The 10,645-nt window shown below is 40.5% G+C and overlaps 1 protein-coding gene across 1 annotated transcript in view; it reads right to left on the minus strand.

Moving 5' to 3' along the window:
• LOC107686519 (roundabout homolog 2-like) overlaps positions 1-10,424 on the minus strand; it is a 308,586-nt gene extending 298,162 nt beyond the window's left edge. Inside the window, exon 1 of the mRNA XM_016483555.1 lies at positions 9,824-10,424. Within this exon, the coding sequence (XP_016339041.1) occupies positions 9,824-9,929 (106 nt within the window). The 5' untranslated portion in view covers positions 9,930-10,424. The remainder of the gene's footprint in view (positions 1-9,823) is intronic.
• Between the last annotated feature and the right edge of the window lie 221 nt (positions 10,425-10,645).

The following is a 10,645-nucleotide window of genomic DNA, read 5'->3' on the forward strand; positions in this document are numbered from 1 at the left end:
CTGTTTTTATTTACAATATTAGTAAAGGTTGTGGCTGTCAGAAAAACTTGTTTCTTAGTAAATGATTTCTAAAGATTCTAAACAATTTTCAGAGAAAATCAGGATATTTTTTCAAACATATGTTTAATATAATGTAAAATATCAGTAGTAAAAATACAAGGCATTTCTAATATAGTGCATATTTTGAACAACATATGATTTTAGCGATATGCTCTTCTCTAAAGTCTAGAGCATATTTCAGTAGTTCAGAAATGAAATGTCCAGTGAGTGGCACTAAAAGATTAATGCTCTGTCTCGTTCGAAGATAACATACCACCTACACTAGACTATAAACCTAACTGTTAGTGTTAATATAAGCAAATATGAGATAAAAACAGGTTAGCTTGAGCAATCATGCTATTTTAGCTTGTTTTTTTTCCCAAGTCTTTGAGTGGTTTTATCATGACTCGTGTTTCACCGGACTTGCTGTACCAGGTGAGCTTCCAAGCAAGTTTACCACGTCAGAAAAGCCATTCATATGGAGCTGGTTATATAATGAAAACATCATAATATATTTGTTTGCAAATCATGCACTATGATAAAACTGTTTTGAGGTAATTAAATAGTATTGTGTAAGAAACGGCACAAAAATAAGTCTTTACTTATCAATAATCTACCAAAGATTTGTTTGCGTTTTACTGCCAATAGTGCTCATTTCATCTGGAAACTGGAATTTACTATATTTACACATTTACAATTTTACACTTATGCATTCAGCAAACCCTTTTATCCGAAGTGACTTACAAAAGTAGATACATTTTTGGAGTTTCACTAAAATGTAGTTAGAGACACATTTTTCCAATAAGCCTGGGTTGCATATACTGTTCTACAGTATAGAGTGTTTCTTCACACAAAGACTTGGTTGAATTCAGCAAGTAAAATATAATCATGATCTATAAGCATTAGACTAAACCAAGTCTGTAGAGTGGATGGATGGATACAGAGGGTTTTGTAAAGCCAATAAAAGTATAATTACATGCCTTCGGCTTTGGTGAGAATGTGTGGCGCTGGTCACATCCACCAGGGCTGTGAAGAGGCAGGAAGGATTACCGTCACCCAGCCTCTAGTCACCTCAGCGGGGGTGGGTCACCTTGAATGCAGCCTTACAATTTTACCAGTCATTAAACACCAAATCCAGTCTCCACGCACACCTTCCTCATCATCGCTCAAAACTGACAAGGCCATCACATTAGAACCGGAGCATCTCCCTCTAGACGAGCAGAGCCGCGAGTTGAGGCGTCTTTGTGACTAAGCTAAACTGTGTTTGACATAATAACGTTGTGTACACAGACTGTACTCCCTGCCAAACAGATTAGGTCTCAGACTCAAAACAAGCCCTTGGAATTAGCATTTATTCAAATCGACGTGATGAAATGGACATTTCAAGTTCAGCGTCTTCATTGTCTCCTTGTTTCGTTTTTTTTTTTTTCATTTAGCTGGTTTGTACTCGCCACAACCAGCGTCCGGTGACATAGTTAAAGGTACGTGTTGACGTCTCTTAAGATTCTTCGTGTTCAATATCGAAGCGCCGAGCCTTACATATTCAGCAATTGGGAGATATTTTTCAGGACAGACAAAGCGCCCATGATAAATTGGACAATAAACACTCTAATCTAATATGGCAGACGTGCGCAGGAGGCTAATGGGCTGGTGAATATGAGCTTGGTGTACGCAGAGACACCTCCTGAAGCGGGCCAGCAAAGGATTAGCACTACTCACAGTTAGCACCATTACGCCCAGGCATTTATTCCACAGAATTGGTGTCTTAAGTTTTTTTTTTTTTTTAAGTGGGCGCAGAACGAACAGGAAATTGGTAACAGGAACTGATCTGCAGGCAGTATTGAACAGTCAAATCATAGAATGAGCAACAATGAGATCTAATAGCTATATTTAGACCACTGCTTTGGACTATTTTTATAGGCAGATAATGAAAAACAAGGACGACAGATGAACACAAAAAGTTGTCAAACACAAGAAAAGAGATTTTTCTAAAGGATTCAGCCCTTGCTGTGCCACATCAAGGCCATTTACTTCCCTAACGCCTGACGGCTGTTGTTCAGCAGGTATTTCGAGCTCAGAGTATTTCAAGCATATTCGTAAACTTCTGAGAATATTTTTAAGTTTGTCGAGATGAGCACTGACTTTAACAGCACAGTTTCCTGGAATATAAGTATCATGTGGTTGCTATTTAATATTCAACATCCTGGTTATACAATTTCTTAGGGCATTTTTTTTCTGTTACATGGAATTCATTAGCCTGGTGCAGCAACTCCCCAGAGCGCTCAAAAGCTTTCAACAAAATACATTTTGATTACACAATGCCCAAAATAATTTTGAACCAGAAGCGAGTTTTCACTGTCTTGCTTTTAGCGGGAAAAAGGTTCCATGCCCTTCAACTCCATCTTTTATTCGAGAACAATGAATTATGAAACATGCCAATGTGAAATGCCCAAATGGAATGAGACTTCATATATGTACTTTTTTTTATTTCAGTTAAGTTAATTCAAGGCTGCAGCTTTGCATGAAATCAATCTTAACTTGCCAAACTCCTGTATGAAGAAATTATAAATCTCCTTAAAAGCAGTGTAAGATAATATAACCTATTAAATATTAATGATAATAAGTAATCTTCATCTATCAATGTGACCACTGATAGCCTGAAGTTACTTTATCATTATAGTCTATTAGTGCGTAAATTAAGGTCTTAAGGGTTAATGAAGAGTGAATACGTTTGGTTAATAATGCATAAATATCATACAGCACATAGGACGATCCCTGGGTCATGACATTGAGATAAAACTGGGTTTATCTCTGTATTTTGTGCAAAAATGGGTCTTAACATAATAGGGTCTGAAATTAACACCCGCCAAGTGCCAAATGAGAGTCAACACATGACAACAGACAATTAAAATTTGCCGGTTGTAATGTCAAAATAAAATTAAATAAAATATTGAATTAAATATGAAATAGTTGCAATGATAGTCTCGCTGATGCAAACGATGTGCTCAGCTGAAATCAAAGATATAGAAACTTCCTAATAAAGAAAAACACCTAATGTGACTCACATGCATCTCACTTTAACCTCAATGAAAAATGTAGTCATAAGTAAATAAAGAAAAATAGGGTAACGTTTGTTGTTGTTGTTTAACCACAGATATGCAATGAAAATGTTGAATAACTATGCATCTTAATGTTTTTGTAATAGTTTCAGTGTGACAAATATTTAATGGAAAAAACAGCTAAATAATTTTTAAAAGTATATTTTTTTGTCTGTGTTTTTGTATATACACACAGTTTGAATGCTATAGTAAAAATGACAACAAGTTAGTTTTGGACGTTGTCACACAAGCAACCCAAAAGGTACTTTTTTGACTATATTTTTAAATTCAAGCTCGTCTTTTTTTTTTTTGGAGGGGCGGTGGTATTTTTCCCTGACAGTTCACAAGGATATAGAGCAGCGATACTAGATTCCCATCTTACAACCCGGTTAAAAAAAAATGCATATGCTGGTTAGGTATGTTTTGAAGCATGGTAGCTAGTTTGAGCTGGTTTAAGCTGGTCATTAGTTGGTCATGAGCTGGTTTAAGCTGGTTGAAAGCTGGTCCTGGGCAACTAGCTCAAAATCAGGTACCATGCTTCAAAACATACCTAATCAGCATATGCCATTTTTTTTCAACAGGGAAGACTGTATCTCAGGGACACAGTCATACATTCAGCCACTTAAACACTTCTTTCCTGAAGAATGTACAAATTCCATGTCACTTCCACTTCTGAAAGCTCAGTAAAGTGACTCCCGCAAACCACAGGGAATCGTCCTTTAGCTGTCCTGTCCGCACTACATTCCCGGCTTGATGCGCACTGATCTCTCCCAGTCCAATTTCTCCCTTTATTCTGGGCCAGGACTGTTCAGCGTTTCACAATTGCTTCCCAAATGTTATTGGATGAGACAGAGACACGAAGCATTTGGAGGAAAAACAGGCCTCGCCAGCTGCGATAACAATGTATAATTTAATCTAAGACTGTGTACCGACCCTCTGTAGACCTTCAGCCACTCCTTCTCAAGTCTTTGCATTATTCAAGCTAATGGTGACCCTGAAATAGAAAAACAGCTTCTTATCTCTTAAAAGTTTAATAATGCAGAGCGCTCAGAGAGTGGGAGGCAGGCACACGATGCAAAGACGGAGCATGAGGAACCGAGCAAGTGACATGTTTGCTCTAATGTAAACTGAAGGATGTTTTTGGCCTAGAGACAGTGAGCCTCCAGCGGAAGAATCCCATTGGATGAAAAAGTGAGATAATTCCTTGAGGGATCTTCTCGCTGGTCTCGGTCCAAGCAGAGCTGGTGACGTTTAAGTCTAATGACATGATTTGGGTTGCGACATCATTTGAGGAATGAGGAGGAGGGTCGTCGGACACTGTTTATCCTGTAGGGGGGTTTTAAACAGGATTATGGAGCAGCAATGAAGTTCTGAAGCCAAGTCTTAGACGCATCAAAATAATGACAAGTCTACCAAACTTCAACTGCTCTTGACTATAATAACAAGAGGCGCTCAAAAATAACTCGCAGCAAAAATAAAGCAAAGATATTTAAAGAGGTCACAGGAAGGTTTTAAATAAATCTAAAGCCAGCTGACATGCACTACATAATCTAAAGCACTTGTGACCAAAAACAGCATCTCAGTTCTGCAATACCGCGAGAAATCACACTTCATTAGATGGCCAGCTTGACCATCTGTGAGTACATTAGGGAGTCCAGTGAGTTTATTGTCACAAGTCCAGTGAGTTTATTGTGATACTGTTTATAACTAAACATATGTACTTACATATACTTTTTTTTTTATTAAATATATATAAACATTCACTACTAGTCAAACTGTTTGACACACTTGACTGAATTCTCCTCAGCAAGCAACACAATTTAAAATATCATTCATGTCCACAGCACAACTGTGCATAATGAGTTGCACACCAAATTGTAATAGTTATTTTGACTTGACTTAGCAAGCACCACTAATAAAAAAAATTAGTATGCGTGTACAAACTTTTGATTGGTATAAACCCTTTTGGACTAGTGTGTCTTTGACTCCAAAAAAAAAAAGCAAGAGGAGAGAAAGAGAAGGAGAATGGAAATGAATAGAAGACATGGGTGAGAGGGTCTTAGGCCGTAAAATCTACGTCCTCCCATCCATCAGCCTTTGCTGTCATCTCTGAAGCATAAAATCCCCCATAAAACACTGTTACTTTTGGGAACGCTCCCCACTGCAATTAGACAGCAGCTTCATTAGAGAGAGTGTGACGGAAATGGCAGCGTTCAGAGGAAGGGGCAGCGCGGGGCAGATGTGCTCTGATCATAAGAGTCCAATCTGGACAAATATTTCTTCCCTACTGTCCATCAAGACCCGAAATAGAATATAACATGGTGTTTTCAATGATGAAATACGTCCAGCATGAATAATAGCTATACTGTATGTGCCAGTTAAACTTCAGTCAGCAGATCAGATCTCTCACGAACACACACTATGAAAATCTCCTTCATGTTAAATTGAATACTTGGCATCAATACGTGGTCAATGTTGGAGAATAATCAACTAAATGCAGTGCAACATTCATCAGAAGCATGACAATAGCCGTTGTAGCTTCTTGAGTAGCAAGCTATATTTTCAACAATTAGCTGTGTAGCATGACAAAATGCTACATAGCTTTTTTATTGTCACTGTGTTGCTTAAATAGATTTACAGCCAAAGAATAAGAGTCAAGAATAAGAATAGAGTCAATAAGCAAACAAAAACCCTCTTAATAAGTTGTAAAATAAAATTATCAATCTCAAATAAACACTTCTCAAATTAAAACTACATTGCATCCTTAGTATCAATGTAGTTAGCTATGTGTTAGCAACTAGCTTCAAAAAAGTAGACTGTAGTTTAACAACTTAAAATGGAACAGTTAAAAGGCAATGTCTCCTTACATGGTGTCAGTTCAGTTAGCTACTTTTTGTTAGCAACTAGCTTCAAAAGAGTAGATTTACTCTAGTTTACCTTAAAAACAGTAGTATTTTGCTGCTTGCCAAACTACTGTAGCTTCAAAATAACTCTGCCTGACTGTGGTGCAGTGTACATGCTCTAGATATGTTGGAGCCTAGGTGTTTACACTAGTAATGTAGGTTTGAATCTGGCTAACACATTCTGATTCCATCCCCACTCTCATCACAATAATGTCCTTTCTGCATTTTCCACTGTATCCAATAAAAAAGCAGCAAAAGCCCCAAATATAAAAAGATTGAATACTTGGCAAAACTGTGATAAGCTGAAAATTGCACTCAAATCTGTCACCCTGAGCTTCAAAAAAAGAACACTGTTCATTTTAGTGATAAATTTACCTTCTTTTGAGGCATGTCTGCATTGTGCAACGTAAGAGCATATAGACCACCACACTTCAGCTCCCCGGTGAGACATTATTACCAGTTATGAAAGCAGCGGTCTGGTTGGGGGCACTCTGTCGAGATGTTGCGACATTGACAGTGAGAGGAGAGAATAATTGAATGTGCCATTGTTGCATGGCACTCTGCAAGCGCTCTGTGCGGCAGACTGTTCAGAGGAACAGAGAAATTATTATTCTCCCATGCACAGTTAGTATCACTTGTCTCGCAGGCATATAATGGTGAGCGCTGAGACATCAGTGAAGCACAGGCCCATGAGAGAGCCTGAAATCCATTTCCACACAAGCAGCAAGTTGTGAGAATTGTTAATTGCTTCTCTGATTCTAGCCGCTCTGAAAATCTGGCCACCCAGGACCTCAAGACTCCCAAGTCGGAAAGGATTGTGAATTGGGATCCATAAGCAAGACATTTCTTTTACTTACTAGTCTTCAGGCAGTAGCAGTGACTTGCATGAAGGTGCTCCTTGGTCACAAGCAGATGGGGGCCTGAAGGAAGAATTACACTTCTGAGCTTTGGGTTTATGTTCATTTTCATGGACTAGTTTCATGACGAAGCCAGACAGCCAAGTGCATTAGAATTCAGGTACATTTCTGAGAGTGTGTCTCAATGTCTTCTCACAGTGGGCAGCCTACAGGTCCTCATGCGGTCTAGCGTTTGCCATATGGAGGGACTGCATTTCAGGGATTCGGTGACCTGAACAATAGGAAAGGGAAAAAAATATCTGGTGGAGAAGGCAGCGGTGGATATTTCCAAGCTGAGTTTGAAGGGAATGCTGGGATATGGTGTGAAACAGATGGAGGGTGACATTGAGTGGGTTCGGTTTGCCCTCTAAATGCCATGTCCCTCAGGTAGCCCAGGAGAATAAACCTCTATTAGGACAGAGAGATTGACTGGCACATTTAAATTTTGTGAGGGCATAGCTTCGCAAGACTGTGTTTATGTCAGGGAGAGAACGAGAGATAGCGTATGAGGTCTGACTTGGCCCCTGAGAATTCCCCACTATCAGGAAGTCCATGGTGACATTCACATTTAAATACATGGGGAGACAACATGCTTGAATTTCATTTTAGATAACCTAGGAGACCGCGGAAGCCGAACAGAAAAGCACAGACTTTAAGTGCAAGAGTGCTAACTGGGGCCAGGGCTACAAGGTTCTCTCCATTCAGCCCTTTCAAAAGCACTAACAAAAAATTAAAATGCTTCATGCGCTGTACTCACATGCAAAATGTGATGCATAATTACATATACTAATATAAAAATGCCATTGCATTTTTGAAAATGTAAGGAGAAATTAAACTGAATTTGCATTGCTAGTGGTGCGTTTTGGAATTATGTGACACTTAAATCAGAAATGCAAAGCACAAGTGAAATTAAAAATATAAATAAACCTACCAAAGCACTGGGCAACAATTATGATCACTTTAATCAAACATTTAAAATCTAATCCAAGCATCATTAAAAAAAAAGACAGCAACCACTGTTCCCGGGCAAATACCCTCACACACAGAGCAAAGTAGAACTAGGGATTGTTCTAAACGTTCATAATAACAGTACAGCAACAAATACTCGCCCATGCTAGGCTGATCTTATCATATCCACAGGTAAAATTACACCTTTTCAAGTGTGTCATGAAGAGGTAATTGGGCGTGCGGTGTCATCTTCACAAAGAGGAAAGCTGGAGCCCAATTCACACAGCTGTTCTGACCATGCCCTAATTGCGCCATGGGAAGCCAATGCCAATCTCAACAGAGGCCAAAGATTGTAGGGATGTCACATTTATTTACGTCCCACTGAAATACAGATTATACTATTTAGAAAGTATAGGCTAACACTGTGTCTTGTTTTCCCATTTCAAACAGAAATGGGCCAAAAATAGGGGAGAGTGTTCAGATTACAGATGGCAACATGCTTTCCACTCAACGGAAACTATTCAAGGACAACATCCCTGATATTTACAAAACACAGACTGAGATCAGCCTCTTAATGTATTATCACTAATTAAAATGAAATTAAATGGCACTGCTTCTGATAAATGTATTCAGTTTTGGATTAAAAAAAAACATTATTTTAGAATGTTCACCCTCCAAACATGTAGGGCTTTTCTTCTGCAAAAAATGCAAGAGAGTTTTCCATCATGAAATCCAAGCTGCTAATTAACATATTATTAAATTCAATTGTGACAATGGCTGTCATTTGCGAAAAAGCAGGCTGGACATTTCCGATAAATACCTCCAGTCGTGTTCCACAGAAGAAAGAATGTGAAATGGGTTTGGAAGGACATGAAGAGGAGTAAATGATGACAGACTTTGCGATTTTTGGATGAACCTTCTCTTTAAACATTGTCCAACTACGACATAGTGTAAATAGAGATCTGTCTGACTAACCCCTGAGTCAGATGTCCGACCTTTCAACCAGATAGCACTCAACAAGACGTGAGTCAGCTTTGAAGTCCATCTGACACCTGCTAAATCAGAAGAGGGAGATGAGAGGAACAGCCACTGCAGAGCAGTTATGGGGGAGACTCGCAGGACCGGCGACTCTTTGAAGACGAGAGTCTGTAGCGCTTGCGACACCCATGGGCTTCGGATGAGCATCAGAGAGTCTTCGCCAGGAGCGGCCGCTAAGATTACAGCTCTCTCTTTAATCCCACAAAGGGGATTAGATGCTGCCTGAGAAGCGGGAGAGCAGTTTTCCCATAGAATGGGGGTCTGCTTTGAATTATTAACACTTATCTACAGCCTGGTAAGACATGACTTTATAGCACAATCACAAGGTTCATGGTTTATGTTTTAGCACATTCGCACACATATCCATGCACGTGGAATCAGAGTTCCCCCACATATAGTCACAAGCACTCCAAATTCTCAAGGGGTTTTCCTTCCCTCAGAGTCTTCTTCGACAGCTTTTTCGAGCCCAATAACCTCCTACAGAAGAGCGCAGAGGAAGTGAAATACTATCAGTGTGGTAGGAAAGCTTTTAGCTGAGTAGCGTCTGCACACACAACGGAACATAGCGCTGACGGCACAAGAGGGAAAAAAACTAAACTTTATTGTGATGCATGATAGCAATGTCAACCATCAAGTTTCAGAGCACCTCAACTACATCCTGTAAGGAAGACAACTACAACAAGCCCAACAATATAATCATGATATTTAATAATAAATTTGAACAATAAAATAAAGTTCTACACAAGGATTGTTCGTAAGAATCTCCCGAGTTGACCAATAATGCTCCAATCACTGCCTGACACTCTCAGATAATTTCCCCAACCAGCGGGACAAACATTATAGATATCAGAGTACAACAAGCACTGACTTCCTGAGGTGAAAGAACCTGTCCGAAACTTACCCCCCTTGTTCCATCTGCCCTTATTCCTGCCCTGAAGGGATGGATGGGGAACGTCCAGGAAGACCAGCAGAAACAAAGTGAGTCTCACAGGAGAGAGGAGGAACATCTCCAGAGGTCTCGGGGGTCGAAGGTGATGGTCCTTCACCTGGCCGTATTTATGCTCACTGGAGCACGAGGGGCACACGGAACCTGGCTCTTTGGTCCAGTCATCGGTCACAGTCCAGAAGCAAGCGTGAAGCGTGCGTGTGCCTCCACCCCGCTGCAGAGAGCTCCTGAGCTCTGCCCGCCTAAGAGCGCACGGGTGAGAGTGAGACCCCCTTCTCAGTCAAGCTCCATCATATGCGATTGAGAGCCTTCATCATCCGAGAGTGAGAGAATGAGCGTTTGAGAAGCGCAGCACAGCTCAGTCTTCCCTCGAAACATGCGCACGGATGCATGCACACACACGCTCCCTCTCGCTGCTGTCACCGCTGTCCGAAGCAGTCCGCTGTTTGCCCTGCAGTAGTGGATCTGTCCCAGTCCACAGTGAGAAATCTCCCACACGATCGTTCTCCTTTTCCCGTTTTGCACGCCAAAAAGCTCCACAGCGTGCGTTCATCTATGTAGAGGAGTTTCCAGAGAGGGAAAGAAGGTGGGGAGGAATAATAGCGTAACATGCACCGTGGGTCACACGGGATGCGCCAGGAGAGAGGGAGAGCGAGGGCAGGACGGCAGAGAGATGCAGAGTGGTGACAGCACTAATCCTGGAGCTCTGATCATAACAGACGTTGAGGCAGTGGAAGCCAGAGAGGCTCTTTAAAGACTAATAACACTCTCGGCTTC

The sequence above is a fragment of the Sinocyclocheilus anshuiensis genome, unplaced genomic scaffold (assembly GCF_001515605.1).
Source record: "Sinocyclocheilus anshuiensis isolate Anshui unplaced genomic scaffold, SAMN03320099.WGS_v1.1 scaffold1146, whole genome shotgun sequence".
Lineage (NCBI taxonomy): Eukaryota > Metazoa > Chordata > Actinopteri > Cypriniformes > Cyprinidae > Sinocyclocheilus > Sinocyclocheilus anshuiensis.